At 39.3% G+C, this 23562-nt stretch overlaps 1 protein-coding gene across 2 annotated transcripts in view; it reads right to left on the bottom strand.

Moving 5' to 3' along the window:
• LAMA1 (laminin subunit alpha 1) overlaps positions 1-23562 on the bottom strand; it is a 142603-nt gene that overhangs the window by 99906 nt on the left and 19135 nt on the right. For both annotated transcript variants that reach the window (XM_039527579.1, XM_039527580.1), the window contains exons 2-5: positions 12226-12396; positions 11768-11880; positions 1587-1829; positions 194-373 (exon numbers count right to left, since the gene is read on the bottom strand). In XM_039527579.1, coding sequence (XP_039383513.1) covers positions 194-373; positions 1587-1829; positions 11768-11880; positions 12226-12396 — 707 coding nt within the window. The remainder of the gene's footprint in view (positions 1-193; positions 374-1586; positions 1830-11767; positions 11881-12225; positions 12397-23562) is intronic.

Here is a 23562-nt window from a genome sequence, read left to right as displayed (position 1 = left end):
TCTTTCTTTGGAACAGCTGTCCCCTGCAGGCTTACAGTTGGTGGTAACATTTCAGAGAAGGCAATGTTTACTTAACAACCTCATGAAACCTTACTGATCGTGAATGTTGAGGTTCTAGTCCCTCATCAAGATGGACAGTACTTAGCCTTTACTGTCCAGTGTGGTGAACAATAGATACAAAAGATCAGCTTACCCTTCTGGTAACAATGGGATCAAGGTCTTTAGGATCATGGTGGCTAAGAGTCATGAGGTCAGCATTAAGGGTTCTAATACGTTGCAGGCGAAGACGGATATATCGTGCAGAAGTAAACTCCAATAGTCTTTGTGAAGGATCATCAGCACTAGGTCTACCATTGATCAACGAAGTGTGAATCTAGAGAGAGGGACTGACTTCACTAGATACTTAATTATAACCCGGTTATGATAACTAACGTCTTTCTATCAAGAGTTAAAAACCCACAAAAACAAACAAAATGGGGTTATTGGGTACAATGTATCAACAGAGACATCAAATCAATTGTGCATTCTATTCACAATTTCAATATTAATAATATTAACTGCCTGATTTATGAGTCACATCTTCCTGGCACCACCATTACCAGTTCACAGAATCCACTTGTGGTGGGACTTCTGAAGGGTCAAAAGAAAGGGGAAGGAGAGGAAGTATGCTGAAGATCATTCCTTGCCTTCTATGCACTAGTCTGGATCTACTACATTTGGTACCCTTCTGCTCACAGATGTGGAAGAGACACTCACAGTGAGCAAGGAGTACAGTATTTATCCGTCACAAAATGTCTCGTGCAGTCTGCAAAGATTTATATGGTAAGATGTAAAACTAGCTGTTCATTTTTTTCATAACTAATTTCATAACTAATTTATCAGCTGTGTTCTGCTTTGTATGTATATTTCCTCATACACAGAGGTTTTTTCTCCTATATTTTCAGTTTTGTCCAATGCATTAAAAATGTTTCAACAGAAAATGTTTTAAAATATATTATTTTTGTAATAAGGGAATATATGGGCTTTCTGATAACCTGGCTCATCATAAGTACTATGAATAGTCTTAGTTAAAGAAAGAACAATCAACAGTGAGCCTGCACAATGCATAGCTCTTTTAATTATGCTCTGTCCCTGAAACAATGCCAGGGCTTGTTTTCCAGTTCCAGCTGTGCAGAGCATTTCAGACAGCATTTGCAGCTTTATCTTACAAAACCAGGTGCTCCTAAAGAAGAGATGTTCTTTTTTAAATTAAACACCTGGCTGTACATAAATTCTCTATGTTTTATTCTTTCAAGATGAAGTGTCTAATTCACAATTAGTAGCCATAATCAAATTATGTGAAGAGATACAACAAAGAGTTTATAACTAGAATACGCAGAGCCAAAGATATTTTTCCTAACATTTTTTTAAAGTTGTTATATTGGTAAATGAAACAGAGATACTATCATTAAAGGCATCATAACAATCCAAAGCACCTGACAATGTTGTAAGGAATAAATTGTGCAACTGTAATTTAAAATTTCTGAAACTTGCAATTAGTCCACATTCATGCTCACAAATTACAAGTGCAAAAACAGACAGCATACCTCTCCATGTTCTAATGGAACTAGCCTGGAATAATAAGAGGTACAGATCACTTCATCATCTCTCTTGTAAGTAGGAGGCCCAAGTCTTGGTGTTACATTATAACGAGTTAAGCACTCTGTGTCACTAATTGCATAATACTGCCATGGTCTGAATTCAGTGCCATCCACTGAACGTTCCAAAATCCAGTTTCCAGGTCGGGGAGCATTAGCAGCTTTGATGATGACATATGCAACTTGAAAGACCTAAACAAAATTCAAGCAAAAACTTTTAACACTTGATACTACCATATAAAACAAGCACCAGGTGGTCAATTTGGTTCTGAAATAAATGAACATTTTAAGAAGTATTATGTATTTTGCCTGGGGATTCAGTAACGTTTGCCAGGAGAGACTTTGGATAAAGCTTTCAGTACAAATATTTGACAAAAACCAACATGATTTTTCATTGGTTTTACCAGAAGTGTGAATCACTTTGTTGCAAAATTCTAATATGTGACCCATGCAGAAAGTGACCAGACATATTTATTGCATCATTTTATAATACTGAGTTGAAATATTTTTTTGATCCATAGTAGCTCAGGAAGAGCTGGATATGTTTCTCTCAGCTTTGGTGGCATCCAGTCTCTACAGTGAATTTTTCTGAGCATATGCAGATGGGACACCATTATTTTAAATTTGTCTGGTGACATTAATCCACTCAGTAATAAGTGTCTACACTCTGTTCAGTTTTTAAAGCCCTGTATGGAAGATCCTATTCTGCGCATTTCCTCCCAAATATTTTCATCCTATGGTGCATCTGCAGATATATTACAGTAAATGTGAAGTCATTTAAGCAATATCCTGATCTAAACAGAAGCACTGAAAGGTAAATAAGATTGTATAGTACAAGATGAGCAATACACATATGGCATCATGCCCCTACTCTGACTAAGAATGGCAAGTCATTTAAAATGCAAAATCTATGTTTGAACTATTTCTTACGGGTTTATACTCAAAGCCAGATCCTCAGATGCACTACAGCAGCATTCAGCACACTTGAGAGAAAGCAGGGGGAGGGGAGAGGTGGCTTTTTATATCACCTTTCCTGCCCTCAATCCTGAGGGCTGCCAGGAGCCAAACCAGTCCCCAGTGCAATTTAGAGCAGCCTTAAAGCTAACTTGTGCCAATGGATAACGGCTCCAAAGGAGCCATTCCGTCAGCCAGGATCACTAAGTACATCGGTTCTAGTTCTACCACACCCTGCTCACACCACAGCACTTCCACCACCCCTCGTCCACTCCAGAATACAGCCTAAATGCATTAATGCCTAAATGAAGTTTTTGAAGGTTGATGAGATAGTAGTCAATAGTTTAATGTTCTCTCTCTGCTACCAAGCCATGATTAGACAGAAAAAAATGTTATTTAATCACTATGTGGGCAATTTAGTAAACTGCTTTTGAACACTGCCCCTCCTCCCAAAATGTTTTTCAGGTGCCTCTCTCTGTCTCTCTCTCTCTCTCTCATATATCTATATTTGGGGGTGGGGGAAGAGAATAAATATCCCCCCCACAAATTTTGGCCAAAATGGAGCAGTTCACACCTACCAATGCTAAACTAGTAATAAGACAAATTTTATCAGGTTTGCTTTGGGTGTGAGTATCTTCTTATAACTTGATACCCACAGGACCTGATTCTTTTCTCCTGCACTCCAGTTTTACTCTTTGGACCAGATACTCAGCAGGTGTAAATAAGCATACTTTCACTGGCTTCAGTTGAGCCTAATAAGATGCTATTTTGCACCAACAAAGAATCTGGCCCACTGATTTCAGTGGAGTTACTTTGGTGTCAGCAAGAAGAAAATCAGGATCATGGCTTATCATTAGAACACTACTCCTAGAGTAAGAGAAAAATCTACATATTTTTAAACCCTCTCTACTACAGTACAGTTTCAAAAACCAAACAAGGTCAGGTCATTACCAAGAATATAAGGCTCTATATAAGAATGTAAGGCTCCTAGTCCATTTAAGGATCCCATTTGAAAAAGTTATTTGCTACCAACAGGCTCCTTTAGTGAAAATCAAATACTGTACTGACATTCCTTTCAGCATGGAAGGAAACAGAAATCAAGCAGAAGCTGAATTGGGCAACTTCAGTGTTCCATACACAGTGGCCTGATTCTTATCTCACACTGATTTTATCCTGATGTAATGGACATCAATGGAGTTACACCTGGTGTATGTAAAAGGAGAATCGGGGGTATTATCACTTAAGTCCTTGTCTGCTACAACTTAAGTCCATTGGAGTTTTGCCATTTATTTCAGTGGGTACAGTATAAGTTCCTGAAAGGGAATTTTTGGTAACTTTAGAAGACAAAAGATCAAGGGTTTTGTGGACTTACCCTGAGAGTTGCAAAGCACCTGTAACTCCCTTTGAAGTCAATTAAGTTGCTCCCATGAATAAAGGTTGTACATTGGACCCCAAATTTGTTTGTAACTGTAAAAAATGATATTCACTCCCTTTGCTTTACTTGAAACCCATTATACCTTTTTTTTTAAACTCACTGTTGGCTATAGTCAACTAAACTGCCTCTTGCTTATTACACAGTTGGCTGAACAACAAATGAGCTACTTTTGATTACACAGGGTTTTTTCTAGAGCTGTTATAGTCTCGCCAAACTGCAGCTGATGTGGCTAGTTTTAAATCCAGTTTCAACAAGCAACAATAACAAGTTATCCTTCATCACACACTAACTAAGTCACTGCTATGGGAATGAAAATAAACAATATTACAAGAATTATGTACGTTTAATCTATTTTGAATATCAAGTTTCTTGAGGCGGGCTCAGTCAAACAAAGGAATTTTCACAGAGGTTATGAACTTATATTGTTGACTCTTATAAAGTGTGTGTTATTTAAAGTCAACATTTTGAAACATGGCAGCTGATTTTGGGTGCCTTCCTTGAGACCTCAAGGGCCAGATTTTCAAAAGTCCTGAGTACCCAGAAGTCCAAGTGACATCAATAAGAGCTTAGGATATTTGATACTTCTGAAAATCAGACACAAGACATCTAAAGTTGGGCAACCAAGAACAGAAGTACCCAAAAATAGCTGGATGGTTTTGAAAATGTGGTTGCATATGCATGGTCAGCCCAATCTTTCTCCATTGGAGCGTCTGGGTTCCACTCCATGTAAAACACATAGCACTTAAATAAATAATGCTATGTCCTGTCCGTTGCCCTTCCCTCTATTATGTCTTCCTAAGTGAATTCATAGGACACAAAACACCAACAACACAGGAAAACTTGGCCACTTTGTAAAAATAGATATTTAACGGAATTCTTAATGAGAAGTATTTTATTAAATATTATAACTGAATGCAATGCCATACACTGTACATTTTATATCATCTTGATATTTATACATCTTTGCTTCTTAAAATATGATAACCAAGGGCAGGAGTGCTCCTGCTACCCCATCATGGAGAGGCTGCTTCCATAGCACTGTTTCCCCCTCACTGAAACTCTCTGGATGCCGCTCCACTGGAGATTCATGGAGAAGGGACTACACACATTTTTCAAGTTTTCAAGGTCCAGCTGCTATTGAGCAGTCATGAAACATCCAGTCATTGCCTCATGGTTCCTTCAGAGGCTGTGCTGCCAGGGAGAAGCATGAATGAAGCAGCACACAGACACATTCATCTCTATGGACATCTTCAATGGCCGCAGCTGTGTGTGGTCCCATCCCTGCAGAACCTCAACATCCAGAGGCTTGTGAGGCCTCAGGCTCTCTAGTCTCTGCAAACACTCCCCACTCCCAAACCATAACTTGAGTGGCTGCTATACTGGAAACTCTGTAAAATGAAAATCATTTTATACAATTCTCAGAACATTTTCTAGCAAGATTTTTTTTTTTATTAACTCTTAAGGTTAACACTGCTGGTGATTTACAAGCTTCCCCACATACCCTTTCAATCATTCTGTGTCTACTAATGTCTCATGATAAACTAGTTTGCACAGCTGTGCTGTGAGAGTTAATCATTTGTGCATTTTAATTTGACTTTGCAACTTTCCCAGAACTGATTTCTTTACTGGACTACAAGGGTAAAAAGGGCAAAGCAACTTAGTGATCCCCAGGCAACTATGGATTGGAAATGCATTCAGGACCCAGGGCAAAGACCAAACAAATAACCTTGTACTAAAAAGAGTCGCAAGTCTATAGATGCACAAAGCCATTAAGACCTTATCACTTAATTCGGTTTTATTTAGCAATTCTCCAAAATTGCCAGCAACTGTTGGTATTATTTGTTTCCCTAAACACAGATCCAGCTGAATGAGGTGTATTTTCATTCTTTAAGCAGAATTATTGCCATTTTTAAACTAAAAAGTAAACTTTTCCCACCTAATCCTCAGGCAATTTTGCACATTCCACAGCTCAAGAGAGTGAGAGACTAATTGGACTGGCAATAGCCAATACAGCAGATGCTATTTAAACTTCCTCCAGAGATTATTGTCATTGCTCTAAAATCCTGACCTGTTCCTATCTCGGCAAGTTTAGCCACAGGCCTCTCTTGCATAGGAACTCCCAGTGGTGCAGTAGTTTTTTGATTTGCATAAATGAAGACTACTGTAAAAAGAGGCCACAAAACCCCATCTCTTTTGTAACCAAAAGTACTTGAGCTCCACAGACCAGAAATGAAAGACTAGTATAAAAGGTGAATCCAACCTAGACAATTCTGATGACCCCAAATTTCAGGAGCGTTCTATTGGTTATATAAAATGGGACCAGTTGGAAAGTTCAAATCCACATCCTAATCCAAACCTCACAATATTGTGCTATCTCCCTCCCAAAAAGTGAATATTAGGGCTAGGACACTCTACTGAATTTCAGGATCTCATTAACTGTCCTTTTCCATATCCTGCTAAAACCACAGTAGTGTGATGCCTACCACATAATGCACAAGACTGCACAATAAATGAGCCCTGAAGAATGTACTCGTTTTTTCAGACTGGTTCCTGCTAATCTTAATAAGTTACTTTAAATCTTCCCTTCAGGGTAAGAGCACAGAAACATGTACCATGAAACTCCAAAAAAGGCAATTTAGAGAAAAGAATAGTACTTTTTCACAATGGCTTGACAAGACTTGTGGTTAAAACATATACAAAGGGCAACTATGTTATGCCTTTTTAATGGATGGCAAAATCCACTCTGCTCAGTGTTGTAAGTACAACTAAACCTTGTTACCAGAGAAGTCTGTTATGCTTAAGATTCAGATTTTACTTGCAAAAAAAAATCTAAACTAAATTTATGCAAACTTTTAATAAGCAGAAAATGCTGGGAGATATTCCTAGCATCAGCCTGTACCCTTCAATATTTGTTTCAGAAACTATGATTGTTTCAGGCTCCTATAAGAAACTCAGAAACCCATGAAGAAGTGCGTTCTGGTTTTTATTCAGAGAAGTTAAAGTGACATTATAGTATGTTGTAATCTCAATTGAAAAGCGATTCTAAATTCCTGAACTAGCTTTGTTTTACGATATTGATCCTTCAGTTGATTTCAATCAACAAAATGTTCTAAATAATGATAAAGGGCGAACACCACACATATATTAAAAGAGTCCACCAGTTTTAAAGCAACATAAAGATTCTGAGGCCTTGGCTACACTTGCAAATTTGCAGCGCTGCAGCAGGGTGTGAAAACACACCCTCTCCAGCGCTGCAAATTGCGGCGCTGCAAAGCGCCAGTGTGGTCAAAGCCCCAGCGCTGGGAGAGCTCTCTCCCAGCGCTGGCGCTTTGACTACACTTAGCGCTTCAAAGCGCTGCCGCGGCAGCGCTTTGAAGTGCAAGTGTAGCCAAAGCCTGAGACAGATCTTCAGCTGATGTAAATTGGCATCGCTCCATTGAAGCATGGAGCATTGACAATTTATGTCAGCTAGGGATCTGGCCTTACAGAAATCACTTGTTGAACAGTGATTTCAAGATGAAATCTCTATACAAATTGTAAGTACCGGTATTATTATAATGATATTTGATTTATCTATAGCAGAAACTACAAATTAATGGTATGCTAACTTCTACATAGTAATTTAGAATATATTAAATATTTAAGAGTAATTCATTTATCAGAAGCTTAGCTATTTTGACATCCTGTTATCCAAGACCATATTAGAATAATGGGATTTACTTTCAAATTCAGGAATAGCTCTTTGCAGCAGGAACTCTCTTTTGTGTTTGCCCTGCACCCAGCCCAGTGGGGGCCCCCAATGCTGACAGGAACCTGTGTATTACATTGTAATAATGATGAACTGGGATTTTCAAAGGCACCTAATACCCTTAACCAGCTTTGAAAATCTCAGCCATAATAAATAGTAATAATGAGAAAACTGTTTCTCATTGAACAGTGCACAATACACACACAACCTCAACTCAGCAATGCAAAACACATTTGTGGCATTTAATAACAACAACAACAACAATAGCTATTAATTATTTCTAAAAAATTAGCCAAAGCAGCTACTGTTGAGCATAAAGGTGCTGCTTCTCCCTTAATTTGAGGCTTGGCATTTGGCCTCTATAGTACTGCCAGAACAGGGAGCAAAAGACCATGAATCAAATCCCAATATTTTATATACCAATGCAGTACAGACGCTTCCCAACTTACGCAAGCGATCCGTTTCGGAACACCTTGTGTAACTCAAATTTTGCGTAAGTCGGAAACATATCTCCAACCATTACGCAAAAAACAAAACAAAAACCCTCTTATTTCTAGCTTACAGAACTTTTTCCATAAGCTCAGATTTTTGTACGTCGGGTTTACATAACTCGGGGAGTGTCTGTACCTCACTGTTCAATCTTCTTCCACAATCTTGAATCCTAGCAATGCATATGTATATATCTACAGACATATAAAGCATCATACATCTGGGTCCTGACAGGCTGAGAGATATGCCACAATACTGTGTACCTAGTTTTATGATCCATGTCGTGTATTGAAGTTTCATAAAGTACCCACTTTGCTAGCCCTACAAAATGCTTAACTTTGTCTGCACATAAAAAAGAGATTCCAAAAAGGCAAAGATCTAACGAACAATGTAACCATCTTATTAGCCAGCACTCTTCTTTTAACTAGCATCCGTCATGCTGCTGTTCTGCCCAGCTGTGTCTCAACTACAAAAACCTAGGTGCAAGCTAGAACATAGTTGATTTTTATTTCTGCTTCCTGGAACCTCCAGCCAGTAGAACCTAGTGATTACATGGCAGCAAATTCTCAGCTGGTGTCAGCTGACCTCGGTGGAGTGATCACAATTACATCAGCTGAAAGGATCTGCCCCAGGGTTGAGGCAGGGTGTGTATACCCTGCCTCAACACTAGGCTATACACACACTAGAATTCATCAACTCTATGACAGTTGGATTACAATACTGTGCAAAGTACATAGCTAGCCATCCCAATCAGTGTTTCATTTATCATCCATTCAGAATGGATGATAAATAACAATTATTCACATCACAAAACACTTAAGTTTTGTAAACAAAAATAAACTGTAACTAACTGAAGAGATGGGAGATATATGGCACAGATATATGGTAACTGACAGTATTGATACCAAGCATAGAGAGCAATGTACACAGTTACAGACATTGATTCTTTAAAATGTACATTAAAATAGAAAATGCAAAATACTGCTAGAGGAATATTTCTAATCCATTCACAATCAACCTTTAGAAATAAACATTTACCAAAAATCCCTAAAACTATTCATGCATGCATTAAGTTTCCTTTGTTACCCTTTACGTGCACTGACTTGCTCAGTATTAACACTCACATTACATTGCTTTGTATTAACATTAACAAATCAAGCTCTAATAACTCATTGACCCCAAGCAATCTTTATTAACCAAAATCCTTCCTGGTGGAGTAGTAATTTACATTCAGGTTACATAGCCCTAAATGTCTTTTCTCTTTCAAGTGCTCTAAGGAAACAGAGGAAAGGCTTCTCACAGGAGAAACCTTTTCAAACCAAATTAACGAATCTGAGCATGTGTCAGAAGAGAAAAGATATGTATTTGAGGCACCATCAATAGTGCATAGGCCAGGGAGAATAAAGGAGTTAGAGGTCAGGTCAGCTGGTTTGTTTTCAGAGTACAAATATTATGGGAGAGCCATTTGGCAGAGTATTATGGGAGGACAAAAAGCTAAGACCCCCCTCTGCTACTTCCTTCCTGTTTGTTCATTTACAAACCAAACACAAAGCAAACTGTGCAAACAACAAGAAATTCCCATCTAAATACTCTGTAGCTGACAAATGATATTCTGTGGTTATGTTTCCACAGCGCAATGCTGCTTCCTAATTAAACAGAAAACTAAATACTAGTTCAGCCCTTGCTTCTTTTATAAGTATCGGAGGGGTAGCCGTGTTAGTCTGGATCTGTAAAAGCAGCAAAGAATCCTGTGGCACCTTATAGACTAACAGACGTCTGTTAGTCTATAAGGTGCCACAGGATTCTTTGCTTCTTTTATAAGGCGTCTCAGACAAAGCTTCCATTTTAACTTTCAAACTTTCAAAACTGCAAGTCCTGGCAAAACCTTGTTACCAACTGTAATTCACAAATCTGCATTTTGTCAATGAGCCGAATTTCTCCATGATTTTAGATGTGTTCTAGTGTTATCCACCCACCTTGTGGTGGTTAAAGATCCATGAGCCCTGATTTTCACAGAACTTATGTTGGGCAATGAAAAGGTTCATTGAAGACTGATACATTTTACACACACTCTCAGAAGCACCTTTCTTTAAAAATAAACAACCGTTCCTCGAAATTGGTTTTGTCACCTCTTTTGTGGAGGCCTGTCATGCATCCAAACCCTCTGGACAAGCTGGCAAAAGGTTCATGGAGCCTCAGACCTAGGAGAGGTGAGGGGGAACCTGGTAGCATGACTCCAAGCTGCATTGTAAGGGAGCCACCGAGCCAGTGCCAAGGAACTATCTTCACCACAGACAGACCTGGTCTCCTGTGATTTCCTCGGGTTCTGTGTGTTTGGTTGGGTGGGCACAGAACCATTGCTCATTAATCAGGGGTATAAGCCCTAGGCCTCAGAACAATTTGGGGGAAAAACTCCACAATGAACTCTCCCAGAGTTTTCTTCTCTGGAGTTGCCTCCTGAGTAGAAGATGATCAAAGCCAATACCAGTAGCAGCAGGAAAAGTGGGAAATCAGCCCTCTTTTTCCCTATGTTTCAGCATCAGCGCTTAATGGGGACCATTTAAATGCTAAAGTTAAGGGTAGGCCATTTTTTTTTACCAAAAATAAATAAATAAATGGAGGGGGGAGAGATTGCCATAAGCTATGTTAGTGCAATATTAAGGTTGCAGAGTAAGAGCAGAGTCAATTAATCTAAAAGCTACAGTTCTGACGGCAGTGTTAACTCAGTCCCATCGCATGTGTGTATCATTTTCTGTTCCTGAGAGTTCATCCATAAAAAGATGTGTATTTGTGTGTTTTAGTTGCTCTGAGAACCATAACTTTGAACTTCTTGTTAACAATTACATTGTATTACCACATTTTTGTATTTAATGTAAATAAGCTGAAAGATAGCAACAATATGAAAAAGTTGTCATAAGTTAGATAATGTAAAACTAACTGAAAAGTTTATGTTCTGAGAACTATTAAACAATACTTGATTTATGTTCAGTTATTCTCAAAGCCAAAGTCACTCTCTAACTTACTTACTTCCTCCAAAATCCAGTACCTTGATTATCGTACTTACTGCAGATCAAAGGCTGCTTGTAACTGGATGCATACTGCACTCTGTTATCTTACAATAGCCTCCAAGCACTTTTTGGCTAGATCTTACACCAAAACATTTACTCCCTTTATTAAAATATTCCATGCTCATCAAGGGAAAGTATATGTTTTGGTAAACAGAAAATTTAATTCCCATTTCAACATGATAGGACTACAATTTCAAACACTGTCAAAGTAATATGTTTTTAAACAACTGATTGACAAAACATGGTTGTTTAAATTAAATAGACTGATCCGTCAGATCTTACCTTCATCTAAATTCTGTCGTGACTGTATAGTACCTATTCATAATTAATTGCTAATTGTCTGGGTACCTAAAAACTATCAAGTACAGCTGCAATCATTTGATTAGGCTTATGTCACATAGAAAATACATTCTTTTACACATCTGGTATTACTCACCTGTCTTAGATCCAGGGTGATGGTGACCCAATGGTATTCCCTCCCATTCTGAATGCTGGGACTTTGCCACCAGTTATTCGTACCATCTATAGCATTGGAGATAGGGTGCTGTTCTGTTTTTAAATAACAAAATAAGTCTCTTAAGAATAAATGTCATTATCCTATTTTTTTTCTTACTTAGTATTTTTAAGCTGCATGCTGAATATTTTTCTCCTCATAACAATCATCCATAAAGCGCATCTAGGGTGAAATTGACCCCTCTGCAGAAAGTCACTATTAAGCCTATCCTGAGGGCTTAAGTGGTACATAGGCCTCATGCTGGCACTCTGCACAAAGGTCAATTCCATACACAACAATACAGACTAACATTAGTAAGTATTCCTGGCAGACATGTACCTTACACACAGTCTTGTGAAAGTGTGGAAAGGGAACAAAAAGATATAACATCATAAACTTGCCTTTGGGATTAGCACTGTTGTGGTCACACACCCTGCACTGTGCATTGCGTAGAGGTCGGCCCGGCACATGTTCCACAAGTTTGCAGAACATCTCTGGTCCTTTCTCACCACAGGTGGCATTGGTGTTGATATGAGCATGGCTAGCCAGATTTAAAATAGCGGGAAACAAACCTTAAAAAACAAAAATGAATACCAGTAATATAATAAGATGACTGATTAAAACAAAAAGTAATGGTTATTGCTGGATACACATGTGATCATATAGGGTTTCATAGCAAATGTCTGCCTCCCCATGTATGTCCTAGAGCAGCACTTCTCAAACTGTGGGACGGGACCCCAAAGTGGGTTGCTGAAGCCCGAGCCGCACCGCCCGGGGCCAAAGCCTGAGGGATTCAGCCCCAGGCAGTAGGGCACAGGCTACAGGCCCCCTTTCTGGGGCTGCAGCCCTTGGGCTTCGGCTTTGACCCCTTCCCCACCCAGGGCAGTGGGAATCAGATGGACTCAGGCTTGGGTCCCCCATCCTGGGGTCATGTAGTAATTTTTGTTGTCAGAAGGGGGTCACGATGCAATGAAATTTGAGAACCCCTGTCCTACAGAGTTTGGAAAATGGAAAAGATATGTTGAGAATAAGTTACCTTTATGAAATGACTTCTGCATTATCTTACAGATCTTGTAAGAGTGCAATAGCACTTTCATTCCATGTCATATCTGGATCATTAGTGAAGAATAAAATAGTTATTTTTAAGGGCGGAAACTGAAACCTATTTTCACAGTGAAAACAAATGAAATCCAGGAGGCAAATTTAAAGTGCCTAGGAATGGAAGACTTACATAACTGGTACCCGATTTCTGTGGAAGGTGACCTTTAATTGGAATTCACAGATGCAGAAATACTAATGATTTGGACAATGTACTTTGAATCTCTAAGCTTCATTCATGCTCCTGTACATCCCCATAAAGATTGAATTTTAGGCCCTGGTTCTCTGCTCTTCTGCAGCTCTATAAAACATAAGGAGGATTCTTCTTTTGTTGCCTCCCACCTTCTGCAGTTTGTGGCACAGTAGTAGAATGGCATGTTTGGAAAGAGAGATGGTATTAGCTGGAATGCAGTGAGCTCTGGCTATTCTGGGCCCAAGAAATTGTAAATATTGATGAAATTGTAAATAATGGTTTAAGTTGTCACCATCTTGCTTCAAAACAGTACACTGATATGAATGGGGGCAGTATGCACCACTCATTTATTACTTCCACTCAGAACAAGGCCCCTGGATGAGTTGACTGCTTGAAATAAAGGGATAATTGTTAGTTTGAAGGCAATAGAGGATCATTAGCCATAATCCAACCACTAGAGGGGGACAGAGACCAACTCCATGCACAGCAAAACAGTTACCATCCCCAAATTAATAGCTAATGATTTTTTTTCTAATGAAATCTTAAACTCTACAGAAAACCAAGGGTCACGATAGTAGTGCTGGTATGGGAATGGGTGGCTAAATCTAACCTCTGTTGTTATAGCACTAATGCACAATTATCCTTGTAACAAGTGTGCTGTCCCTTTAAGGCAGGCTACAGTATCATGACCCTATTTCCAGTTCAGTGCAGAACCAAAGCATTTGGGGGTTTATAATTCCCAGAGGCAATGTAAATTGTATGAGAATTTGAGAATGAGAATAATAGGATCCTACAATGAACAATGCTGGGAAAAGGGCAGATATACAAATAAGCACCCTGCTCTTATAAGAACTAAGCGACCAGGTGGGGACTGAGATCTGCCATGAGCTTTTTTACTGAGAGACTAGGAAAGAGTTTGGAGTGCTAGGGACATGGCTTGGGAAAACCTAGGGAGAGGGACTGGACATGTGGACAGATGGCAGGATATGATATCATGAGGAGGAGGTATTATTTTAGCAAGAACATGAAGGCCAGAAAGAGCTAACTCCTTAGAGGACAACGAAGGGGCTGTGGCAAAGTAAGAGCACTGGGGAAGAAAAGTGGCAGAGATTTAGTGGCTTAACCTGATGCTATTTCATGGCTGAGGGCCCTAAGGCTGGAGTTTAGATGGTTTAACACCCCCTTTGGATTCTGAGGGGTATTGCTGTTGTACCCTAGTCGTGGGAAAAATAGATCGACCCTTGGGGGATGCCTATGACCTTGGAAAAAGACAGGGTGAAGGATTTGGACTCTTGTTAGACTGGAAGAGGTAGATTTTTGGTGCAGTTGGAGGGTTAAACTACACTCCAGCAAGAAGTAAACTGAAAAAGTAGCTACATCTGACAGAGAGAAGATAAGTCACTGTTACAGCCCCTTAGTTCCTTTTAACTGTTTTCCAACTTTTCTCTATAAAATATATTCCAGCAAACTAAACTCACTTCAAAGTGATAATACCGTTTGTGATAATACTGTTTGTGTTTATCAGGCTGAGATTTGCAAGTTGCTCCCTTTCCCCTGCAGACATTAAAGTCAGAAGTAACGTTGATAAAGAGAAACAATTCTGGAGTTCCAGGCTGTGTTTAAAGATTAAAAATGACCGGTTACAACTAAGACCCTGCTCCTGGCCTGGCATATTAAAAGTGCCAGAAGCAATCGTATCTTTACTGCTGTAGCAGAGAGGCTATTTCAGGCTGGTCCTGAAAGGATTTTTCTTCCCATTATAAAGAATTATGTTCATGATTATTTCAATAAAAATAATTCCAATTGTATTTCCAATAACAAATGCCTTCTTTCATTAGTTTCTTAAGTTTCTATAGCACATACAAAGAAAGCTTTTAATAGCTGTGTTTTGGTTTTCTAAGGCAGAGCTAAATAGGACTACAATTTAACCAAAGTCTTTGTATGGTAATTACACTCCCATGAAAAGCCTGAAGGAAGGATTTTAGTTCAGTTTAAATCTTAACTTCAGCTCAAAATGTGGCAAAATCCTAATGTTCTGAAACACAATCTGAATAGTGCTCAGTGTGTTTTCAATTGTATTGTATTCAAAACATTAAAGAGGACAGGAGGGAGCGGAGCTATAAACTATAAATGCTGAATTAAGCACAGTCCTTATTTCTTGTTCTCATTAGATGTTTTAACTGGAAGCAGATGGGTATTTCTGTAACACTGAAAATTTATTTCTGTCATTCTCGTTGATATCCTTGCATGCCATGTGCTGAATATGGTCCTGATTCTCCTCTCACTTACTCTGCTTTTACTCCTGAGTTACTGGTATGAGCATAAGAAGAATATGCCCTTCCTTTTATTTTTTTTCCTGAGAAACATAGATGGAGCCTAAATGGAGGAGGTGAGAGGATTAGACAAATATTCCTCATTTACATCATTTTCCAGCAATCAGAAGTCTCTAGCATTCAATATTTGCTGTCAATCACTTAGGCTTCCCAATATCAGCCAGCCTTCATCAGCTTTCTGTCACCTCCAGGGTCATTCATTACACTGGCTACAATTACATGCAACACAGCCTACCCGCAATGACCTCCATCCACAGCTTAAATCCATGGATTTGTGCCAAGGAAAAAGGCACTAAAGAGATGTGTTGTATGAAAATGTCATTCCAAAACCTCAAGTCATATTAGGATTGAGTTCAAAAACTGTAGCAAAGCAGTTTTCAACTGAACCTCTTCCAGCCCTCCTCCCCGCTCCCCCATTTCCTCCTAATCAAACATTTCACTGGCTTCAGATCCATAATTACACAGATAATGAAACTTGTGACAGTTGATCACATGGTGGATCTTTCGGAAGATACAAACAGAGTAATGGAGCTAAAGTTTCATTTAGCCTATGGATCCAGACTAAAACAAATGACTCGGGGTTTGATCCTGCAAGATGCTGAGCACTCGCAACTCCCAGTAGGCCAAATTAATCTCTGATTATCTTCAAGCCAATGAAGTTAAACTATAGATACATTTGGCCACTGGCAATTTGGTGGGAGTTGAAGGAGTTTAGGAATTGCTCCGTAGTGGGCAAGGTCAAGCCCTCCTTGAGTATAAATCCATTAAAACCAAATGAGTCTCATGGCTTTACAGTAGAATGTTCCCTTCTAAGTTAAAGTGTTCTTGTGCTACTCAGTGTGATGAGTGCAAGGACTCTCTTCCACCCCCACACTGCCAAAAAAAAAAAATCAGTGAAATATGGCATTATTTACTGTCTTGGGGGCAGGGAGATGCTCCCAGAACTAGATGAGCCCAATAAAGGCAAAAGGGTAACTTTTCAGTCATATCACTCTACAGCATCTAAGGCACCATAAGATAACAGAGCATCTGGAGAAAGAGACTGTATTTCATAAAAGTAAACCAGTATGCAACTGTGTCTAGATTGTGTAAGACATTGATCTAACTTAACCTTTTCTCACTAAAATCCAGCACAATAGACTACATTAGATCTATCACATATATTCTCCTCAGGGAAGAAAGGAAGTTTCACATATGCAATTCTTGTTGTTTTATTCCTTAACTATTCGATTAGAGTCCATCACCATATCATTGACTTGTGTACATTTTGCAGGATGAATTTCCCAACTAAACAATTTAGATTGGTTCACTGAAGTTCATTTGCTAAAATATTTAACCAGGGATTGTGTCTATTTCCCATTTGTAGACAAAGATCCCACAAAGAAATGAATATATTGATTTAATAATGCTGCCTGTTCTTTTTTTCCCCTTTCTGCTTTACAGCTGCAAGAGTGACAACTATGAGAAAGCAAGGAAGAAAGAGACCCTGTTGTTAACCTAAACAAGCATACACGCTTTTTCTGATCATTGTCCAGCCCTTTACATAACACAAATTTTGTCTTTAATTTGTTCTCCTCTGGTTACTCAGCTGCCCACTTGTCCAAAACATGAGAGGTTCCCACAGTAAAACACTGTGCAGTATCAGGAAATGAACAGTGTTCAAAATACACCAATTTGACCTTGAATAAGATCTACACCTGGAACACTAAGTTAATACCAAACTGAAATGTACTTCTTACTCTTAAGTATTCAGAGCGTGGCAGTTTTGAAGCCTGCCACTCTAGTTTGTAATGACTTTGCCTTTGGTCATGCCCATCAATAAAAGTTAGCATAAGGAGGCTAAAGAAATGGGTGGCTGGTACCAAAATGATGTTACCGAGCAAGCAAAGAGAACTGTATGTCCCTAGTAGCAAGGATTGCAATCTGGATGTGGCAGAGCGTTTCACATTAACGCTTGAGCCACAAAAATGCTGGATGACTTGGCTGAATAACAGAGAAGAATTAAGAATCAAATACTTATCTCAGCACACAGCCCAAGTGGTTTTCTTCAGGGACTAGAGGAAAGAAGGAATCCACCCACTCACCCGCAGATTGCTGTGTGGCAACACTGCCACAGGGCCTCAGTAAATGCACTTCCCTTCCACAGTGGAACATGGCCAACAAACCTGTGGATCAGCAAGTTCACTCATGCTGCCCTTTCTTCTTCCTCACCCCTCTAAACCCTTGCCTGCTGTGGCACAGAAATGACAGCTCCACAGTACTCGGGGGTTGTGGATCCCTTGAATGGGGTCACCAATCTTGATCCCTTTTTTTCCTGCAGTGCCACCCCCATTCCACTACACTGGGAATCCTTGCCCCTGAATCATTTCAGGGAATTGGCAGGAACATAACTGATGTCAGACAATCAGCGAGCTTTTTGCCTTTAGCACTATCAAAATGCCATGATCCACAGGATTACAAACTACAAATCATTTTCATATAGATATACACACCCAACACCAAATTATTCAGGATTTGTATGCCTAGGAGCATAGGAATTGCCATATTGGATCAATGTACTGCTCCTGGCCCCAACAATGGCCAGTGCCAGATTATTCAGATGAAAGCACAAGAAACTCCACAGTGGGCATAATGGAATAAGTTACTAACCCCCAATGATCGGAGTTGACTTATTCCCTGAAGTATGAGGACTTAAATCTATTCCAATTTTTGTTTGTTTGTTTCATTAATCCTTATGTGACTCTGGATGCCACAGGTGTCTCATGAGACTATTACTGAAGTGTCTGCAGTAACCTAGGACCAGGCGGAGAACTGAAAATAAGGAAACAACAGCACTTGGAGAGCATACAGCGGTCAGAAAGTGCCAGTGCCTGGATGCCTAATAAAACCTGAGCATCCAGGCAGTTTGGGCACCCATTAAGGAGATTATATTTTCAAAGAACATGCACTGTCCACACACTGCTTTGAAAATTTCCCTTGTTTTTTGAGCCACTAAATGGGGTCAACCAAATCGTGTGATAGTGCCCAAAGGAGGACCTTTTGAATGCTCCTCCAATTGTTTTATTGTTTCATGCGCCCAGGCTCAGCATCAATGACTAAGAGGTAGAGAAACAAAGCACAGCCTTGTCTTGTTCCTCTCCCTAGAACAAAAGGAGCTGAGCAACGCAGTAACAGCAAAGCTACTCAGTATTAACGTGAAACATGCTTTCATTCTAGCAAAGAGGAAACTCAAAAGTATTGAGACTCGACTAATACCTGCAGCCTCAGACACCCAGGATAGAAAATGATCTGTCTTATACAATTCAGTGCACTACAAAGTCACGTTATAACCTTTCCTGTATGGAAGCACTGAGGAGAGAAGAAGAATGCCCAGGGAACAAACACTTACCCCTCTCCACTCAGTGCACCCAGCTCAGGAGGCTGCTATATTTTAAGTTCGGAGCACAGGTTGAGCATGTATGCCTGGAACGAGGTAGGTATGGAGCATGGAAGGAGTGGTGAATGTACCTATTCTATGGGTGTAGCAAAGGGCACTCCTCACTGCGCTCCCCAGTACCCAGAAGGTATATTTATTAGGCTACTCAGGTAGTAGTACTCCACATTCCCCTTAAATTAGGAGCGCCTGGCCTGCGGGCCATACATGGCCCACCAGAGCAGTTCATAAGGCTCACGTGTCAGCACAATATACTAACAGCCGATTCATTAGCATTTTGTCATCATGTTGTCATCATTTTAATTTACACAAATGGGTAAATAGCCAATACTATACACAGAAACCACCCATCTGAATACATACAAAACAAGCTGAACTTCAAATATAAGTCAATACAGGTAACTTTAAATCTTATTAAAATATGTAGAATGTTTGACCTCCCACAAGGTTGTTCTTAGGTTTATGGGGCCCTCCTGTGTAATAAGGTTGGGCACCACTGCCTTAAATGAAACCCCTTTGTCACAAGTCCCAATAGAGTAACAATTGTATAGATATTACCGATCAGAAAATGCTGATTCATCAAAATATTCCAAGGGGAACATACCAATTTTGACAAAATTCCAATGGAAGTCAGGCAGAGGTCCCTGGGGAGCAGTTTCCCACCTGGCCAGATGGAGGGTCATTCTATACAAAATTGTGCAGCTTTTTTCCCCATTCCACTGAGGAACAAAAAAGTTCAAAATTTCACCAGTTTTCGCAGAATGAAAAATCCCCATTCCCTCTCAGCTCACAGCGCAAGACACAATGAACGTATTGGTTTTATTTGATTTAAGGGAATGTAGCCCTTTGGACGGATGGCTGTAATTTCACATTTTAATTGATAAGTTTAATTTACAAAATTGAAACAAATAAGAAAAAACATCGTTTTTTTTTTAATGTTGCTGTTTTAGTCATTGTGTTGCGAGATAGCCAGGACAAAAAGGCAGTGTCTCAAAGACTCCCCGCACTTCAAGAGGAGACTGCCCATTCAGTTGCCTGTGCATACAGCCACACAGAAAGGGGGCTTAACTGAGCAGTGTATAAAGCCTACGTTATACTAGAGTCAGCGTTGTTTTAAAGCTCTCTTTAGACCCAAGAATCAAGAATGGGTCCAAGCCTGCTGCTGCCGAGAGAAAAACAAGGCTAAAGAAGAGGATTGTGAGCCCTGGAATTCTACATTTCAGTTTCACCTGCCTCCCCTTGCTGGCAAAACAGCATAACTCCATAGACCCTTATAGGCCCAAACTTGTCTAGGAAACCGCATCTATCGTATATGTTTAATACTGCCACCTGTCATCATAGTATCTGAGTGCCTTCCACATACAAAGTACTCATCTCAGATAGACTTGTAACTTGTGCACCATTTTGCATAAAATGTATGACCATACTATTAATTATTGTTTCATGTTACAAGCAGTTTCTTTCCAGGTAGGCAGGACCCAGATACACAAGGCAAGTTTGCAAATATATTATATGGCTCAGTTACTGTAACACTAGATTTTTTGCTCTGACCCTTTGTTTCAGTAGTTGTTCTGAGCCTCAAGCAATCCATATCAATGCTATCAAACGTGTGTGGAAACCAAAGTTCAGAGTTCTTCAAGCTATTTGGGGAAAAAACTTGTTTGAGCAATTCAGAGCTTTCAGTGATGGCTTTATTTTGGTAAAATGAGATGCATGGCTGCTATCTTTTTCTTTTACTGGAAACAGACCTTCTTAAGACACCAGGGGCCACAGGGTGTATTCTGTTTCTATGTATTCTGTTTCTAAGGTTCTGAATCCCCTACTCCAATTTTCATCCTTTCTTCCTAAAAAAAAAAAAAAAAAGCCAACCCTAGGAAATTAAAACATAACTTTAAAGTTAAAGCTAAAATCACACTAAATCAGGAAAAGCAAATTTTTTTCTATAATTTTATATTATATTATTTTTTGTTCCTGTTATTTTTTTATCTCCATGTACAGCAACATTGTACAAATATATTCAGAAGAGGAAGTCAATTATTTTTTGTCAAGGTCCAAATTTCTTGGTCAAAGGTATAGTCAAGGTCCAGTCTCCAGAGAAAATAATAATAAAAAACAACAATAATGATAATAAGTAAATGAAAAGATTTCAGGGTCTGTTCAAAAGCGTCTGGCAGCCTGAATTTGGCCCATGGTCCGCCTATTGACTACTCCTGGTGTCACATACAGGTTTTGCAAGATGGCCAAGTTAACATGGCTGCTGAAACCTTAATCTTTGCATTTCCAGACTGTGTGATTTTAAACTGTACAGCCTTAATAGTGCATCAGTTTTTCATTGCATTTTTTAAATAATACCAGTAATTGATCCATCAGATCTATTAAAAACAGAAACAAACTACCGAACTAAAACATATCTAACATCTGAAGAGGCAAAATGCAGTATCCAGTAGTGAGACTAATTTTCTACCTAATTTTCAATAGCATAGACAAAATAAGCAACAAATGTATTGTAAATGAACTGATGTCCAATAATCCCAAAGAAATGAGATTGCAAGAAACGATCCTACTCATGTAATTCAAAGAATTGTCCAGGGGTTAGGACATTAACCTGGGATTTGAGTGATCAGCTGCAATTCCCTGCTCTGCTACAGACTTCCTGTGTGCCTTTGGACAACTCTCTCTGTCCTTATCTGTGAAATGGGAATAATAGTAGTTCCCTACCTCACAGATGTATTGTGAGGATAAATATATTAAGTTTTCAGAGTCTATGGTAATGGGGACCATTTAAGTCTTAGATAGCTCCTTTCAAAACAGGGTTAATTGATATGAAGCCTCTGTCCTGTATTCCAGGAAAGCTTGAGTAGTTTAGGGAAGAAAAAAACTATTCATCCCAGAATTAGAAAACAAAGAACTTTTGGGACATGAAGACAACAATTATCTGAAGTCAGCCATGAATTAGATCAAGAGAATGACATAATATTTTCTGGACTGTATATCAACACATACAATAAAGATTCAAAGCAGATCTTTGCCAGGAATTTTACTGATTCATACTGTAGGGCAGCCAGTTGATTCCTTTCTCCTTCCCCACAACTATTTTGGCCTTTCTGTGCTGTCAGTAACAAAGAGAGAATTTGCAAATGAATAAAGCAAATGTGACTTGGAACAACATAAGGAACTGATATCAGCAGTAACAATGGGCCTTTTTTACAGATTCAGTTTTCAGAAGCACAAAAATACATGAAGGGGTCTAATTTCATTCACAAATTAGTGTTCTGAAAATGTAAAACAGTCAGCAATTTATAGCAAAGAGATGACGTTCAAGTTGTTCACCAGCAATAGATCTTTCATTTATTGAAAACATTTACACAGAATACACAGTGTCAGTTGTTCCTGAGACTTTCAAGCACTGGAGGAAAACAAAGGATATAAAGGGCAAAAAGCAATAAAATGTTAAAGACCATTAAAATGTATAAAATGTGGAATAGTATTATACTTCACAAGCTGAGGTCACATTCCTTATACAATTCTCAAAGACAGTTTTCCAAAGTTTTCCAAAGTACAGCTCTTAGCTTTAATTGTTCTTCCTTGCTCCAATTTCTAACTTACTGGGTTCAAGAGATGTATATAACCTATGAGTCTTGGGGCTAGATTCCCCTATTGTAGCTAGTAAAATTATATCATTTATTCCAGCAGTGACATAGTGTCCCCAGATCTTTTTTATTGAATAGTTTCTTCATAGTTAAGGGCCCAATTCTGTAACATTTATTAATGTGAGTAATCCTTACTCAGAGGTGTGAAGCTTTGCAGAACTGCCTCTTGGAATAGTGAAAATCACAGAAATTTGGTAATTGTAACAGCAGATAATTGCAAAAAAAACAATCCTCTGTACTTTTTCTATAGGAATACAAAGCAAGAGCTTCATGTTACAACGTGTGGTCTACCTTATTCTCCATTTTGTACAGTCACTGCTGAAACATTTGCCTCAAAGGTGGCTTTGACCCATTTTCAAACAATGATATTCACACTGTGCTTAAAACAGCAAGTAACCAATTATATTCAACCAGTTTAATAAAAAGTAATAGCCTTGACATGACACAAGTTAACTGCTCTGCCGTAACATTACAGCTAACTGAATCTCCACTAGATCAAAAGAAATAGGGTGACCACACATTCCATTTTGGCCAGAACAGTTCCACTTTTAAGCCCTGTCCTGTACATCCCAACTTTTTTGGCAAAAATGGGCATTTGTCCCATTTGCTCCTGCCAACTGATCATCAGCCCAGCAGGGCTCAGGCTGTCACCCCAGGTAGCGTGGGGCTCAGGCAGGCAGCCCCAGCCCCGGTAAGCATGGGGGTGAGGGGTCCTTGAGGGGTGGGCTCGGGCCAGCCCTATGCAGGCTGGGCGTGCGCTCAGGCAAGCAGTGATGCCAGGTGACTCAGGCCAGCCCCACGCAGTGTCCCATTTTTACTTTGGGAAATATGGTCACCCTAAACAGAGAGAGCCCCACAGAGGCTCAGATAAGGGGTTGATTTTAGTACATGGTACAGTTTTTAAAACTTTATTTTATATATAAAATAAAACCCCCAAACCAGGCCATGACCTTCCCCCAAAGATGGCTCCATTGTTCCAATGCAGTTCTTTCTAATATAATAAAACAGAACTGGCTGGTATAATGTCAGTT

This window comes from Mauremys reevesii, linkage group 2, assembly GCF_016161935.1.
Source record: "Mauremys reevesii isolate NIE-2019 linkage group 2, ASM1616193v1, whole genome shotgun sequence".
NCBI classification, from domain to species: Eukaryota; Metazoa; Chordata; order Testudines; family Geoemydidae; genus Mauremys; species Mauremys reevesii.
The sequence above is the reverse complement of the archived record's forward strand: the minus strand, read 5'-3'. Positions and strand labels throughout refer to the sequence as shown.